Below are 17301 nucleotides of genomic sequence, written 5' to 3'. Positions count from 1 at the left end.
CTTCTCCTTCTCCTTCTTTTTCAATATCGTCTTCTTCTTCTTCACGTATTTCTCTTTTCAAATTTTTTTTTAAAGAAATGCAGCTATTTTTGAGCGTAACAAATAGCTGGTGGGCGCACGCATGTTGGAAGCGCCATTGTATGTGCTCCCTGGCAGTGGAAACACAAAGACAGCAGGAGGTAAATTCAGCAGCAGGAGGAGGAGGATGAATGTGTGGCAGCAGGCAGTCAATGAGGCAGGCAGCTCGCCGTGACATAATAGCCCTGGTACCTAGCGGTGATACCAGGGCTGTAAATAAACACAACAGGAGGTCCCAGACAGCGGTCGTGCAGCCCACATTGTGTCCAATACACAACTGGGACAACACAGTTTTCAACCCGGGCACCTCAGACAAATTAAACCTTTTTTTTTTTTTAATGGTTTGTTTGGTTTTGGTTTTGCAACCAATATAGCTATTGTTTGACGTAATAGCTGGTGGCAGAGTGGCAGCAGAAGGTAATTCTGTGTACCCTGGCAGTGGGAAACACAGACAGACAGCAACAGCAGCAGGAGGAATGGAGGAGTAATGTGAGCAGCTATTGTTTGACGTAATAGCTGGTGGCAGAGTGGCAGCAGAAGGTAAATCATCTGTGTAGTGTACCCTGGCAGTGGGAAACACAGACAGACAGCAGCAGCAGCAGCAGGAGGAGGTATGGAGGAGCAGTGTGAGTGTGGCAGCAGGTAGGCAGCGTGACATAATAGCCCTGGTACCTAGCGGTGATACCAGGGCTGTAAATAAACACAACAGGAGGTCCCAGACAGCGGTCGTGCAGCCCACATTGTGTCCAATACACAACTGGGACAACACAGTTTTCAACCCGGGCACCTCAGAAAAATTAAACCTTTTTTTTTTTTTAATGGTTTGTTTGGTTTTGGTTTTGCAACCAATATAGCTATTGTTTGACGTAATAGCTGGTGGCAGAGTGGCAGCAGAAGGTAATTCTGTGTACCCTGGCAGTGGGAAACACAGACAGACAGCAACAGCAGCAGGAGGAATGGAGGAGTAATGTGAGCAGCTATTGTTTGACGTAATAGCTGGTGGCAGAGTGGCAGCAGAAGGTAAATCATCTGTGTAGTGTACCCTGGCAGTGGGAAACACAGACAGACAGCAGCAGCAGCAGCAGGAGGAGGTATGGAGGAGCAGTGTGAGTGTGGCAGCAGGTAGGCAGCGTGACATAATAGCCCTGGTACCTAGCGGTGATACCAGGGCTGTAAATAAACACAACAGGAGGTCCCAGACAGCGGTCGTGCAGCCCACATTGTGTCCAATACACAACTGGGACAACACAGTTTTCAACCCGGGCACCTCAGAAAAATTAAACCTTTTTTTTTTTTTTAATGGTTTGTTTGGTTTTGGTTTTGCAACCAATATAGCTATTGTTTGACGTAATAGCTGGTGGCAGAGTGGCAGCAGAAGAAGGTAATTCTGTGTACCCTGGCAGTGGGAAACACAGACAGACAGCAGCAGCAGGAGGAGGAATGGAGGAGTAGGCGAGCAGCTATTGTTTGACGTAATAGCTGGTGGCAGAGTGGCAGCAGAAGGTAAATCATCTGTGTACCCTGGCAGTGGGAAACACAGACAGACAGCAGCAGCAGCAGCAGGAGGAGGTATGGAGGAGCAGTGTGAGTGTGGCAGCAGGTAGGCAGCGTGACATAATAGCCCTGGTACCTAGCGGTGATACCAGGGCTGTAAATAAACACAACAGGAGGTCCCAGACAGCGGTCGTGCAGCCCACATTGTGTCCAATACACAACTGGAACAACACAGTTTTCAACCCGGGCACCTCAGAAAAATTAAACCTTTTTTTTTTTGAATGGTTTGTTTGGTTTTGGTTTTGCAACCAATATAGCTATTGTTTGACGTAATAGCTGGTGGCAGAGTGGCAGCAGAAGAAGGTAATTCTGTGTACCCTGGCAGTGGGAAACACAGACAGACAGCAGAAGGGCAGTACACAGCAGCCCACTGTAGGTGTGAAATGTGTGGCTGCAGGCGACGTAATAGTCAAAGTGAACCAGGCTGGCTTAGTGAGCAGGAGCCAGGAGGTGGTAAAGGGTGGTAAGGCACATTAACGATGGTTCCGGCAGCCAGTTCATGTCCCCCTCTCGCCGACAACAGGGTCCAGGAACTCGCCTTCCACCCACGCCTGGTTCATCTTGAGAAACGTCAGTCTGTCCACAGACTTGTGAGACAGACGTGAGCGTTTCTCGGTGACCACGCCACCAGCTGCACTGAAGCAGCGCTCGGACAGCACGCTGGAAGGGGGGCAGGACAGCACTTCCAGGGCGTACTGCGCCAGCTCGCTCCAGATCTCCATGCGCTTGACCCAATACTCCATGGGATCAACAGGGGCATCGCTGTCAAGCCCGCTGTACGACCCCATGTAGTCAGCCACCATGCGGGTCAGGCGCTGGCTGTGACCGGAGGAGGATGCTGCTGCATGCATCTCCTCTCTAGTCACTGCTGCCGGAGCCTCTACAGTCCTGTAGAGCTCGTGGCTGAGAGACAGCAGGTCTGTGGGGCGCTTGCTGCTGCTGGATGCAGGCACCTGCTGCTGCCTCTGTGCTGGCTGCTGGACAGTGGGGGTGGAAGGCTGGGGGAAGGCTTCCTCCAAGCGCTCAACAAGGGCCTGCTGCAAGCTCCTTATTTGTTGCGCTGGGTCTCCTCCTGCAGGCGGCAGGAACTGGCTCAACTTCCCCTTGAGGCGTGGGTCCAACATCATGCTGATCCAGATGTCCTCCCTCTGCTTCATCTGGATCACCCTGGGGTCCCTGCGCAGGCACGTCAGCATGTGCGCTGCCATTGGGAAGAGGCGGGCCACGTTTGCTGGCACATCGACGGCAGTGCTGCTGTCCTCATCCTCCTCCTCTGCCTCGTCAGCCTCATCCTCTCTCCACCCCCGCACCAACTCAGCTGCACTGTGCTGCTCCCCCTCATCAGCAGCAAGGTCAGGGACCTCCACCAAGTCCTCCTCCTCCTCCCCCTCAGAGGTGGACTGCGCAGCTGGTTGCCGCTCCTGCTGGTCCAAGGCTGCCGCTCCCTGTTCCAGCAAAGCATCGAGGGCCCTGTTCAGCAGAGAAACCAGGGGCACCCACTCGCAGACCATAGCATGGTCCCTGCTCACCATGTTTGTGGCCTGCAGGAAGGGAGCCAGCACTAAGCACACCTGCTGCATGTGCCTCCAGTCATCATCGGGGACGATGGACGGGATGTTGCTGGTCTTGTCCCTTCTCTGAGCTGCGGAAACAGTGGCCAGGGCAAGGTACTGTTTGACAGCGTGCCTCTGTTCAACCAGACGCTCCAACATCGCCAGGGTGGAGTTCCAGCGAGTCGGAACGTCAAGGATCAGCCGATGGCGTGGCAGATCCAGCTCCTTTTGCACGTCTTCCAGGCTCGCACAGGCTGCAGCCGAGCGCCGGAAGTGACGCACAACATTCCTTGCCGTTTCCAGCAGTTCGCCCATCCCCTGGTAGGTGCGCAGGAACTTCTGCACCACCAGGTTCAGCACGTGGGCAAGACAGGGGATGTGGGTCAGGTTTCCCCTGTCTATTGCGGCAACCAGATTGGCCCCATTGTCGGCCACCACCTCTCCGACTCTGAGGCCTCTGGGGGTCAGCCAAATCCTCTCCTGCTCCTGGAGTTTGGCCAACACATGGGTTGCCGTCAGCTTGGTCTTCCCAAGGCTGACCAAGTGCAGCAGCGCTTGGCAGTGGCGGGCCTTCACGCTGCTGCTGAGGCGGGGGGTTTGGCCAGGTGTGCCGGAGGATGGCAGAGGATCGGAGGAACCTGCTGCAGTTCCCCTGACCCTGCGGGGTGGCACCACCCACTGTGTTGCTGCTGCTGCTGTGCCCGCTGCTGCTCTCCCATCCTCACCCCCTTCCACCAAGCTGACCCAGTGGACAGTGAAGGACAGGTAGCGGCCTGTCCCGAAGCGGCTGCTCCAGGAGTCCATGGTGACGTGGACCCTTTCACCAACCGCGTGCTCCAGCCCTCGCTCCACATTGGCCATCACAAAGCGGTGCAGTGCAGGAATGGCCTTGCGGGCAAAGAAGTGTCTGCTGGGGAGCTGCCAGTCTGGGGCTTCGCAAGCAAGCAGCGCACGAATGTCGCTCCCCTCCTGCACGAGCGTGTACGGCAGGAGTTGGGAGCACATGGCCCGTGCCAGCAAGCCGTTCAGCTGCCGCACGCGACGGCTGCTGGGAGGCAGAGCCCTAACCACCCCCTGGAAGGACTCGCTCAAAAGGCTCTGGCGTGGCCTTTTGCTGACACGGGAATCAGCAGACACAGCAGAGGAGGCCACTGAGGACTGGCTGCCAGAACAGGCCTCAGTGTCGGCGGCAGGAGTTGCAGAGGGGGGAGGAGCAGTGCGTTTCCGCACTCCTGCTGGTGCTGCTGGTGCTGCTGGAGGAGCAGGAGGGCGGGTGGCTGCTGTTGCTGCTGCTGCTGCTGAAGGCTGTGCAGTGATGGGTGTGGTGCCACTGCCAGCAGCAGATGCCTTCAGCCTCTGGAACTCCTCATGCTGGTGGAAATGTTTAGCCGCAAGGTGGTTGATGAGCGAGCTGGTGCTGAACTTTAAGGGGTCTGCACCTCTGCTCAACTTCCGCTGACAGTGGTTGCAAGTGGCATACTTGCTGTACACAGTGGGCATGGTGAAAAACCGCCAGATTGGTGACAGAAACTTCCCCCTACGGCATGGAAGCGCTGCTGCCTGTCTCCCTGTGGTGGTTGGGGGGGGGGGGGGCTTGGGTGCGGCTGGTGGTGGTACTGGCTGATGCTGCTGCTGCTGAGCCTGAGACACCAGCAGGCTGTGGGACGCTGCCAATGCTTGCAATGATGCGCCTCCTTGCAAGGCCCACAAGCGCATCCTCCTCCTCCTCCTCAGAGCTGCTGAGGACGACATCCCCTGGAGGTGGTGGCACCCAGTCTCTGTCTGTCACCGGGTCATCATCATCATGCCCCTCCTGAAACATGTCCTGCTGGGATGATGACCCCCCCAACTCCTCTCCTGATGCATGGATGGGACGCTTGACTGTCGCCACAGTCTTGCTCTCCAATCCCTCCTCCCCCAAAGTGCCCATCAGCATCTCCTCCTCAAAATCGCCAACAACAGCAGACAATACCCTGATGGTGCCTGGGGTAAAAAGACTGCTGAGTGACAGGTCGGCGACTGATGGTGAACTGGCCTCCTCCCTAGGCCCTGCTGGGCGGCTGCTGCGAACAGGGGTGGTGGTGGTGGTGGTGGTGAGGGTGGAGGCCTCGGATGCAGAGCTGATGGCGGGCTGCTCATCCTCCGTCATGAGTTGCACCACAGTGTCTGCATCCTTTTCCTCAATGGGACATTTCCGACCCGGCTGGAGGAAAATGGGAGCAGGTGCTACACGCTGCTGCTGCTATGTCTCTGCAGCGTGAGTTGCAGATGCTCCTGCTGGGCGGCGCCCAAGGCGTCCACGGCCAGTGGCTATGGGAGGAATGTTAGCCACTGACGCTGCTGCTGCGGAACTGTGCATGGTGGCGCGCCCGCGGCCGCGGCTTGCCACAATGCTGCTCCCTCTCCTCCTGATTCCCTTGCTGCCCTTCCCCTTGCCCAAACCGCGCTGGCTGCCACTTCCAGACATCTTCAATGTTTTGGGCGTATAGACAAAAGTTTTTTAAAAGGGCGGGTGAAAAGTGGGGTACTTTAATGGAGTGGGTTGGTTGGTGAGGTGACTGAGTGAGTGTCCCCTAGTACAGTAAGTAAGTAGTAACAGTCAGGAAGTACAACTAGCAGTTACAATAATCAGTAGTAATCACAAGTAAATTTAGTGTGTGTACACTCAGACAGTGAGTGCACGCACGCAGGAGCTAGTAGCCTATGAACACAGTGACTGAGTGTCCTAGACTCCTAGTACAGTAAGAGTAAGTAGTAACAGTAAGTAGAACTAACTAATTACAATAATCAATCAGCGATCAGAAGGAAATGGAGTGTGGGTGTGTGTACACTCAGACAGTGAGTGCACGCACGCAGGAGCTAGTAGCCTATGAACACAGTGACTGAGTGTCCTAGACTCCTAGTACAGTAAGAGTAAGTAGTAACAGTAAGTAGAACTAACTAATTACAATAATCAATCAGCGATCAGAAGGAAATGGAGTGTGGGTGTGTGTACACTCAGACAGTGAGTGCACGCACGCAGGAGCTAGTAGCCTATGAACACAGTGACTGAGTGTCCTAGACTCCTAGTACAGTAAGAGTAAGTAGTAACAGTAAGTAGAACTAACTAATTACAATAATCAATCAGCGATCAGAAGGAAATGGAGTGTGGGTGTGTGTACACTCAGACAGTGAGTGCACGCACGCAGGAGCTAGTAGCCTATGAACACAGTGACTGAGTGTCCTAGACTCCTAGTACAGTAAGAGTAAGTAGTAACAGTAAGTAGAACTAACTAATTACAATAATCAATCAGCGATCAGAAGGAAATGGAGTGTGGGTGTGTGTACACTCAGACAGTGAGTGCACGCACGCAGGAGCTAGTAGCCTATGGACACAGTGACTGAGTGTCCTAGACTCCTAGTACAGTAAGAGTAAGTAGTAACAGTAAGTAGAACTAACTAATTACAATAATCAATCAGCGATCAGAAGGAAATGGAGTGTGGGTGTGTGTACACTCAGACAGTGAGTGCACGCACGCAGGAGCTAGTAGCCTATGGACAGTGACTGAGTGTCCTAGACTCCTAGTACAGTAAGAGTAAGTAGTAACAGTAAGTAGAACTAACTAATTACAATAATCAATCAGCGATCAGAAGGAAATGGAGTGTGGGTGTGTGTACACTCAGACAGTGAGTGCACGCACGCAGGAGCTAGTAGCCTATGAACACAGTGACTGAGTGTCCTAGACTCCTAGTACAGTAAGAGTAAGTAGTAACAGTAAGTAGAACTAACTAATTACAATAATCAATCAGCGATCAGAAGGAAATGGAGTGTGGGTGTGTGTACACTCAGACAGTGAGTGCACGCACGCAGGAGCTAGTAGCCTATGGACAGTGACTGAGTGTCCTAGACTCCTAGTACAGTAAGAGTAAGTAGTAACAGTAAGTACAACTAACTAATTACGATAATCAATCAGCGATCAGAAGGAAATGGAGTGTGGGTGTGTGTACACTCAGACAGTGAGTGCACGCACGCAGGAGCTAGTAGCCTATGGACAGTGACTGAGTGTCCTAGACTCCTAGTACAGTAAGAGTAAGTAGTAACAGTAAGTACAACTAACTAATTACGATAATCAATCAGCGATCAGAAGGAAATAGAGTGTGTGTTGTGTGTGTACACTCAGACAGTGAGTGCAGTGCGCACACGCAGGAGCTAGTAGCCTATATGAACAGTGACAGTGAGTGTCCCTACGGGTACAGTAAGAGTAAGTAGTAAGTAAGTACAACTAACTAACAATAATCTATCAGTAATCAGAAGGAAATAGAGTGTGTGTACACACAGACAGTGAGTGAGTGCACACACGCAGGAGCTAGCTAGTAGCCTATAAACAGTGACAGTCAGTGAGTGTCCTACTCCTAGTACAGTATAACTACAATACTATTAGTAAAGGACAGCAGAAATACTGGTATAGATGAGAGAAATAAACAGAGGACAGCTGCCCACAGAGGCAAGGCCCCCCTGAGGCCTAAACCTGTAAGCTTGCAGCAGCTGCCTGTCTCTAATGTAACACACACGCTACTAACTAAAATACAATGTCTAAATAACTAACAACAATATAGGTGTGTATAGGAGGTGTATGTGAGCAAAAACGCTAGGTAAATGACCACAATAGAGCTCTTGCTAAGCCAAAGCACAAAGGAGCAACTCTCTCTCTGTACAAGTCTCAGGCAAGCACGGAGAAACGGAACATGGCGGCCGCTATTTATAGGGTAGGGGCTGGCCAGGGTCCCCCTCTGTGATTGGCTGCCGTCAGAGGGCCTGGGAGCCCTCTGATTGGCTCTAAGGACATCAATCTGGGCTATGACGCTATTCGAGCTCGGTACCGAGCTCGAATAGCGCCGGGTTGCTCGAATAGCTCGAATAGTGAATGGGCTATTCGAGTGTACTCGGATAGCCCATTTGAATAGCTCCAGCTATTCTGAGCTCGAATACCGAGCTCGAATAGCTGAAAAAGAGCTCGAATATTCGAGCTACTCGAATATTCGAGCTCTGCTGAGCACCACTGCTGCGGAACTGTGCATGGTGGCGCGGCTTGCCACAATGCTGCTCCCTCTCCTCCTGATTCCCTTGCTGCCCTTCCCCTTGCCCAAACCGCGCTGGCTGCCACTTCCAGACATCTTAGATGTTTTGGGCGTAAACAAAAACGTTTTTTAAAAGGGCGGGTGAAAAAGTGGGGAACTTTAATGGAGTGGGTTGGTGGGTGAGGTGACACTAATCACTAAATGATTAGATCGCTAAGTGATTACTAGTACAGTACAAATACAAAATACAATAATCAGTAATCAGTAAGTGTGAACAGTGAACAGTGAGTGTGTCCCCTAGTACACTAACTAGAAAATACAATAATCAGTAGTAATCAGATTCAGTAGAAGGAAATAGAGTGTGTGTACACTACAGACAATGCACGCACACACACACACACACACACACACACACACACACACACACGCAGGAGCTAGCCTATGAACAGTGACTGAGTGTCCCTAGTACAGTGAGTACAACTAGAAAATACAATAATCAGATTCAGTAGTAACTAATCAGATGATTCAGTAGAAGGGAATACTGTGTACTGTGTACACTACAGACAGTGCACGCACACACACGCAGGAGCTATGAACAGTAACAGTGAGTGTCCCTAGTACAGTAGTATAACTACAAAATACAATAATCACTCAGTAAGTAAAGGACAAGACAGGGTAGAATACACAGCAGAAACACTGGTATAGATGAGAAATAAACTAACAGAGGACAGGAGGACAGCTGCCCACACAGGCAAGGCCCTGAGGCCTAAAGCTGTGTAAGCTTGCCTGCAGCAGCTGCCTGTCTCTATGTAACACACAAGCTACTAACTAAAATACAATCTCTATCTAGCTAACAACAATATAGGTGTATATAGCAGGTGTATGTGAGCAAAAACGCTAGGTGATTGACCACAATAGAGCACTTGCTAAGCCAAAGCACAAAGGAGCAGATCTCTCTCTGTACAAGTCAGGCAAGGACGGAAAAACCGAACATGGCGGACGCTATTTATAGGGTAGGGGCTGGCCAGGGTCCCCCTCTGTGATTGGCTGCCGTCAGAGGGCCTGGGAGCCCTCTGATTGGCTCTAAGGACATCAATCTGGGCTCTGACGCTATTCGAGCTCGGTATTCGAGCTCGAAAAGCGCTGTTTGCTCGAATAGCGCGAATAGTGAGTGGGCTATTCAAGTTCACTCGAATAGCCCATTCGAATAGCTGCAGCTATTCGAGCTCGGTATTCGACCTCGAATAGCTGAAAAAGAGCTCGAATATTCGAGCTACTCGAATATTCGAGCTCTGCTGAGCATCCCTGTGTAGAGTGAGGAGGCTCCAACTTCCATGGAGGCGACATCGATAGCAGGTGACCTGGCCAGCTGGCGAGGGCCAAGTGTGACATTGTCCTGGTCGGTTAGCTCTCTCCCTCAGACTTCAGCTAAGAAACCAATATCACTTTCCCATGAATGACCCTTTAGCATCCTCTCAGGGGTGTGATGTACTTGTGCTAAATACAAACATGTTGCTGCAGTAACAAAACACTCCTAAAACTACAACACGCCTGTCATGAGCTTCAGAGAGGCTGTGGTGCATCTGGTGTGCAACAAATGTTGCCTTATGCATAAAGCATTTCCCACAATCTGCACTAAGACGCTAACCAGTGGGACTTCTCTGGTGTCTAAGAAGGTTTCCTATCAAAATGGATCATTCCCCGCAATCTGAACAGGAAAAGGCCGTTCAACTGTGTGACTTCTCTGGTGTAAAAGAAGATATTGTTTATCACAGAAACATTTCCCACACTCTGCACAAAAAGGGCACTTCCCCGTGAGACTTCTCTGCTGTCTACAAAGCTTATGTTTATCAATTAACTATTCCTCACACTCTGAACAGGGATACACGTGATCACCTGTTCATTTTCTTTGGCGGTTAAATAAATATCCTTTATTATTTTAACATTTCCCACACTCTGAACATGAATTAGGAGGATGCTCACCTGTAGGAACAGTCTGATGGAAAATAAGGTCAGATATAAAAATAACAATTCTGCCACATTGGTTTGCAGTGTTTGTCACATGCCTGGTGCTTGTCATTGTACTCAGGCTATGGTTTCATAATCTGGCCCCCGACCAACGACCATGGCCCGGTATCACCCTTGAAGGTGTATTCAGCATACACTGTTTAATTGTTTATTTCATTTCTTTTCATTTGTTCTCTTGGCAGTCTACCTCCCTTCCCTGTTGCCTCTCTCCCCTGGTTAGGCTATACTCAGACCACAAACCTTCCCCAATGTCTTGCAGCTGCTGTAAGTTACCTGGTTCACATTTTGATGCCGATGTTAACTGTCTAAAGATCATAAGACCCTTTTCCACGAGCAGTTGATAGGCAGTGGAAAGACTGACACACAACTCATAACTGTTATCCGCTGCCTGCTAACTGCCCGTGCCCGCTGCTAACTGCTGTGCTCACTGAATGTGCAGTTTTGCAGCCCTTGGAAAAGGGCCCTTAGTGTTCTCTGTTCAGGTTGGGATCCTATCTACCCTCCTCTCATTTACTCTAATTCTGCACCGAATCTGCACATTTTGTGATCTACTCACTCTGCATTAGTGATGGGCGAACAGTGTTCGCCACTGTTCGGGTTCGCCCGGATTTTGGCCTGTTCGGGTTCGGTTCGGCACCCCCCGAACACCTCATGGTGTTCGGGAGGGTGCTCGGGCACGCTGCCCGAACCCGAACAGGCCTTCTTTTTTCGGCCGAACACAACCGTGTCCGGCCGAACATAGCCCCCTATAGGGTCCCAGCATAAAGGGAGAGCATGCCCCGAGCCCGGGGGGGGGGGGGGGGGGGGTCGGAAATGCCCCCCACCCCTCCCCGCTAAGCTCTCCCTTCTGCTGGACCCTATAAAATTAAATCTAAGTCCCCCGAAGGTACCTTGCAGGCTGGCAGGAGGAGGGCAGGAAGCAGGCAGCCAGAGAGCATAGGAGCTAGTACCATCTGGTACTTCCGCCCTCGCGTACGAGGGCCCTCGCGTGGCGCGTACGAGGGTACGTGTCATCATGTTCTGCTCTCTCTTGACGTGACTTACAAATGTAAACAGGAAGTGCGTCAGAGATCGGGCGGAAGTATCAGATGGTACTAGCGCCTATGCTCTCCGGCTGCCCGCTTCCTGCCCTCCTCCTGCCAGCCTGCAAGGTACCTTCGGGGGACTTAGATTTAATTTTATAGGGTCCAGCAGAAGGGAGAGCTTAGCGGGGAGGGGTGGGGGCATTTCCGACCCCCCCCCCCCCCCCCCCGCGCGCTCGGGGCATGCTTTCCCTTTATGCAGAGACCCTATAGGGGCCCCAAAGGGACATGTTCGGGTTGGGTTCGGCCCGAATATGCCGAATATCGGGGGCATGTTCGGCCGAACCCGAACATCTGGATGTTCGCCCATCACTACTCCGCATCTATTCTATTAACCATTAAGTGCCTCCTTTTCATCCCCTCTGTAACCATTGCCCATAGTCTCCCCCAGTCCCCAGTGTCTGCCTCGGACTGACCAGCAGTCAGCATACACTTGTTTACTAGTATCTATAATGCAAGTCTAAGATTCTAGTTGGGAAATACAAACACTCTAGACATCTCATGTGTGATGTAGGCCCATCCTATGTGCTAGTATCCTGCACATTTCTCAGCCTGATATTCCCCTCCAGGGGTCAGTAGCCCCCCAGCCCCATATGATGCATGGCGGAGATACTTTTCTTCATATTGAGGGGGGAGTGACAGAAAACATTGTATATTAGACGTTGTATTCCCCCTGATAATGATGGAGACAGAAGAGATCGGGGGAGCAGTAAGCAGAGCTGGTCACATAAGAGCGGGATTTCCCGGCCGCAGCCTCCGCTCAGAAGGCCCCCGAGCTGTAATGGGGGAGGGGAGACCCCTGCCAGCCGGGCGGCCACACACAGGGGGCACACTGCTATATTCCGGAGGGAATAAACCCACGTTTCTACGGGCAGGAAACACAAGCAGAGAGCCGAGCAGTGACAGCTGTGTGGAGAGGAGGGGCGGCAGAGAGTCCGGATCCCTCCAATAGGAAGACGAGGCGCGCTCCTATCAGCAGCCAATGGCAGCGCGGCTGGAGAGGCTATATATGCGCTGATTGGCGCTATCCCTGCAATGTTACACTGTGTTGTGCAGGAAGATGGCAGAGACCGCACCAGCAGCCACCCCTCCCGCAGCGGAGCCCGCCGCCAAGAAGAAGCAGAGCAAGAAGGCGGCAACCGGAGGAGCCAAGAAAGCCAGCAACAAGCCTTCCGGTCCCAGCGTGTCCGATCTGATCGTCAGAGCCGTGTCCGCCTCTAAGGAGCGCAGCGGGGTCTCCCTGGCCGCCCTGAAGAAGGCTCTGGCTGCCGGAGGATACGATGTAGAGAAGAATAACAGCCGCCTCAAGCTGGCCGTCAGGAGCTTGCTGACAAAGGGCACCCTTGTCCATGTCAAAGGTACCGGCGCCTCCGGCTCCTTCAAGATAAGCAAGAAGGAGGGCAGCAAAGACAAGGCGGCCGCCAAGAAAAAGCCATCCGCTGCGGCTAAGTCTAAGAAGCCGGCTGCTGCGGCCAAGTCTCCAAAGAAAGCTAAGAAAGCCCCCAGTGCTGCCAAGAAGAGTCCGAAGAAAGCGGCCAAGAAACCTGCAGCCGCTAAGAGCCCGGCAAAGAAGACAGCCAAGCCTAAAGCCGCTAAGAGCCCGGCAAAGAAGGCAGCCAAGCCTAAAGCCGCTAAGAGCCCGGCAAAGAAGGCAGCCAAGCCTAAAGCCGCTAAGAGCCCGGCAAAGAAGGCAGCCAAACCTAAAAAGGCCGCTCCTAAGAAGAAATAAGTCTAAGGTTGTCTCTCATAAACCCAAAGGCTCTTTTCAGAGCCACCCAATCTCTCCCCCAAAGGGCTGTGATGTTTTCTGTTTGTCGGCGTGTAGGTAGTACATGTAACGGAGTGCATTGCAAACTTAGACATGTCATTGAGTCCAGCAATTTTCAAGCGATCCGTTACCCCCATATATCCTAGTCTGCTCATTGCTAAAACTGCCGGCAGCAGTACGTTTAAATGGTGTTACTCCTCTACCGGCATCCCAGCACTTCCAAGTCACACCCTGTACCGAAGGCTTAGATGTATGGCTACTGTGATGGCTGTTCTATAACATGCTGCTTCACTCACCGCAGCTCAACATATGTCGGCTAAGGCCACTTTCCTCTTAAAAATCCAATGTGTAATATATATGCACTACAGTGGCTTGTAGCTTTGCTCAAATGTCTGCAAGTCAAGTACCCGTCGGCGATGTCGAAGTGAATGGCTGAGACAAATGCAATGGCTTACTATACATTTGTTTAGTGATTAAGGCGGAAGGATCGGTCCCTACAGAGGGATCAGCGTTGCTGAATGCTGATCTGACCCGCTGTGTACTATGTAGAATCCGCTACTGTAATATATACTTTATAGAAATTAGAACAATGTTATACTTCAGATTGTTTCCTCGTGTAGAGAGCCGGTAGTGTCCTTGCATTTCCAAATCTCTCGGCCACCCACCTTCCCCTTGGATCAGACTGGCACATTGGAAGAGTTTAGTGATAATACACTTTGTAAAACTGCTCTGCAAGGAGAATGTGGGGTGGCTCTGAAAAGAGCCTTTGTGTGACGTAATAGGATGGCTGCGTGACGTGATTAGGCCCTCTCGCCGCGGATCCTGCGGGCCAGCTGGACGTCTTTGGGCATGATGGTGACCCTCTTGGCGTGGATGGCGCACAGGTTGGTGTCCTCGAAGAGCCCCACCAGATAAGCCTCGCTGGCCTCCTGCAGAGCCATGACGGCCGAGCTCTGGAAGCGCAGGTCGGTCTTGAAGTCCTGAGCGATCTCCCGCACCAGGCGCTGGAAGGGCAGCTTGCGGATTAGCAGCTCGGTGGATTTCTGGTAGCGGCGGATCTCGCGGAGAGCCACAGTGCCGGGCCGGTAGCGGTGGGGCTTCTTCACTCCGCCGGTGGCTGGAGCGCTCTTACGGGCGGCTTTAGTAGCCAGCTGCTTGCGGGGAGCCTTCCCGCCGGTGGACTTGCGGGCTGTCTGCTTGGTTCTGGCCATGCCTGCTAATCAGCGTCACTAATGTGCTGCTGCGAATTAGTGTTGTCCGGATCATGAACGATTCGGATCTTTGATCCGAATCTATTTTATGAGTCGATCATCCGAATCATCAAAATGAACGATTCGGATCGCAAAAGGGGCGGGGCCAGGAGCGACACGCCCCCTCTCAGCGGGCAGCGGGGTCCTGGAAGCAGGGATCGCTCTGTTGGATGGGAGCCGGCCTTGCAGGGAGACAGGTAGATGGGAGAGAGGGGACATGGGTGCCACTGCCAGATATGTGTAGAGCACACATACTGGCTGCAATGTGCTGCCCATTATAGGCTGGCTGTTCCGTAGTGCTGCACAGTGATCACATTGGAAGCTTTTGGCTCAGCACAGCTCAGTAACTTTGCAGACACTGTGATTGAAAGGCAATATAATCCTCCTGCACTCGGCACTAAACAGCTGCACTTATCTTCTGGGAATGCTTTCTTTCACTGTGCGACCTTTTCTTTCAAAGTGTACAGATGAACATGTAGGTGAAATATATGACATAAAGCATATGATTGCAGCATGTGGGTATTGTGTGCAAACATTTCTGCTCTCTGCTCGTCCCTCCTCTCATCTCTGTCCACTCCCTGCCCTCTGTCCATCTTCTCCCCTTCTCTGTGTGTCCACTCCCTCCCCTTCTCCTGTCCACAGACCTGTCCTGCTGTTCATTTCACCCCCGAATGCTTCCAGTAGTAAAATGATCCGAGATTCGGATCAAAGATCCGGATCTCTTCAATGATCCGATTCGAATCATCCGGATCATTGAAAAGATCCGAACTTCCCATCTCTACTGCGAATATGGGGAGACACAGCCGCCGCTACTCCTATTTATACTGAGCTCTGCCCTCTGATTGGTCGGGGCGTGTCTTGTCTCTCCCTGATTGGCTATTGGAGGGCATCCGTTATTGTTCAAATGTACCGCCAGGCTATTGTTCCAGCAGCAGCAGCCCGCCAATTTCCCCTAAGAGGTCATTCTTGCCTATTAATTAAACTAAAAATAAAAAAAACTATACTAGATAATTATAAAGCCGCGGGAAATAGTGGAAGGATTAGGAACATAAAATAAAGTACTTGTTTCTCTGCAGCTCACAGAGCCTAAAGAATTTGCAGCGTCCTAAACAATAGGTGTGAGTACATATATTTCCCCTATTAATTAACTACCAACTTGTGACCAACTAAGCAGCCAGACGGGGATTCCATTGCTCTGACTGCGATAGGAATAGCCGTAATGTATAGTCAGGATATCATAGCCGATATGGGCCCGCCACGTGTTCTCTCCGTAATTCTAGTGTCCTTACTTACACCTAAAACCCCATAGAAAGGCAACAATAAGTTGAAGGACTTTAGCAATTTGAAGAGAGCTGATAAGTTACGTTATAGAGCAAATTATAAAGATACATCAGGCAAAACATTTAACTTCATGTGTGTTAAAATTGCATAGGACAGCTCTGTAGTGATTTGGTGGGTGTCTCTTAGAAGAGCCTTTGGCTTGTGCTTAGTATCCGTGCAGCCCTGTTACTTGGCGCTGGTGTACTTGGTGACGGCCTTGGTGCCCTCGGACACGGCGTGCTTGGCCAGCTCTCCCGGCAGCAGCAGGCGGACGGCGGTCTGGATCTCCCGGGAGGTGATAGTGTGGCGCTTGTTGTAATGAGCCAGACGGGAAGCTTCCCCAGCGATGCGCTCGAAGATGTCATTGACGAAGGAGTTCATGATGCTCATGGCCTTGGAGGAGATGCCGGTGTCGGGATGTACCTGCTTCAGCACCTTGTACACGTAGATGGCGTAACTCTCCTTCCTGCTCTTCCTACGCTTCTTGCCGTCCTTCTTCTGGTTCTTGCTCACAGCTTTCTTGGAGCCCTTCTTGGGGGCAGGAGCGGACTTGGCTGGCTCAGGCATGGCTGGAAGATGCTGCTTCTCAGTCACTGCGGAGTGCGGAGATATACAGAGAGGCCACAGCGCCGCCTCCCCTCCTTATATGGGCGGCCTATGCAAACGCAGCTACTGAGGAGCTGCTGTGCTGATTGGCAGCGTCACTGGCACCGCCCGATCACCGCCCCTTCTCCCTCATTGGTTTAGCACAACTACACACCGGCTATTCAGGTATAACATGCAGAGCACCGCCCCAGTCGCTGATTGGCGGATTGCTAGACCGAGCCGCCATTGGCAGTACTGAATAGCAGCCAATCAGGTGACAGCGCGGGACACAGCCTGCAGAGTATATATAGAAGGAGGAGGGCTGGATTAGGATACTTGCGTTGGAGAGACACATCCTGATTAGCTGCCATCATCATGTCTGGACGCGGCAAACAAGGCGGCAAGGCCCGTGCTAAGGCCAAGACTCGCTCCTCCCGGGCCGGCCTGCAGTTCCCAGTCGGCCGTGTTCACCGTCTGCTGAGGAAGGGCAACTATGCGGAGCGGGTGGGGGCCGGAGCTCCGGTCTATCTGGCCGCAGTGCTGGAGTACCTGACCGCTGAGATCCTGTGGCTGGCAACGCCGCCCGGGACAACAAGAAGACCCGCATCATCCCCCGCCACCTGCAGCTGGCTGTCCGCAACGACGAGGAGCTCAACAAGCTGCTGGGTGGGGTGACCATCGCCCAGGGGGGAGTCCTGCCCAACATCCAGGCCGTGCTGCTGCCCAAGAAGACCGAGAGCCACAAGGCGGCCAAGAGCAAGTAATTCCCTGCAGCAGCAGCAGCCGGACACACACAGTACAGAACCACAAAGGCTCTTCTCAGAGCCACCCACACGGTCTATACAGAGCCGAGTACAGAACATACTTATCATATTGTCACATGTAGGTCGGGTATACAATATTTTTAGCGCGCACACTGATGTATCGGTATGAAGTAAAGATCGATGGATGGTTTTCTCAAAAACTATCATAATTGAATAATCTTATTTGCGGGTATATATTAGGCACTAATTGCTGGCAATCTG

The 17301-nt window shown here is 52.1% G+C and overlaps 4 protein-coding genes across 4 annotated transcripts; 2 read left to right on the top strand and 2 right to left on the bottom strand.

Moving 5' to 3' along the window:
• Positions 1-12413: 12413 nt before the first annotated feature.
• On the top strand, positions 12414-13082 carry LOC137536314 (histone H1A-like). Its single transcript, XM_068258449.1, has one exon. The coding sequence runs from the start codon at positions 12414-12416 to the stop codon at positions 13080-13082; it is 669 nt and encodes a 222-aa protein (XP_068114550.1).
• An 839-nt stretch (positions 13083-13921) lies between these two features.
• Positions 13922-14350, bottom strand: LOC137536802 (histone H3-like). Its single transcript, XM_068259002.1, has one exon. The coding sequence runs from the start codon at positions 14330-14332 to the stop codon at positions 13922-13924; it is 411 nt and encodes a 136-aa protein (XP_068115103.1). The 5' UTR covers positions 14333-14350.
• Positions 14351-15877: 1527 nt separating this feature from the next.
• LOC137536312 (histone H2B 1.1-like) lies at positions 15878-16258 on the bottom strand. Its single transcript, XM_068258447.1, has one exon. The coding sequence runs from the start codon at positions 16256-16258 to the stop codon at positions 15878-15880; it is 381 nt and encodes a 126-aa protein (XP_068114548.1).
• Positions 16259-16651: 393 nt separating this feature from the next.
• LOC137536801 (histone H2A type 2-B-like) lies at positions 16652-17040 on the top strand. Its single transcript, XM_068259001.1, has 2 exons — positions 16652-16849; positions 16903-17040. The coding sequence occupies exons 1-2, from the start codon at positions 16652-16654 to the stop codon at positions 17038-17040; spliced, it is 336 nt and encodes a 111-aa protein (XP_068115102.1).
• Positions 17041-17301: the final 261 nt, after the last annotated feature.

The sequence above is a fragment of the Hyperolius riggenbachi genome, chromosome 10 (genome assembly GCF_040937935.1).
Source record: "Hyperolius riggenbachi isolate aHypRig1 chromosome 10, aHypRig1.pri, whole genome shotgun sequence".
Taxonomy (NCBI): Eukaryota; Metazoa; Chordata; class Amphibia; order Anura; family Hyperoliidae; genus Hyperolius; species Hyperolius riggenbachi.
The sequence above is the reverse complement of the archived record's forward strand: the minus strand, read 5'-3'. Positions and strand labels throughout refer to the sequence as shown.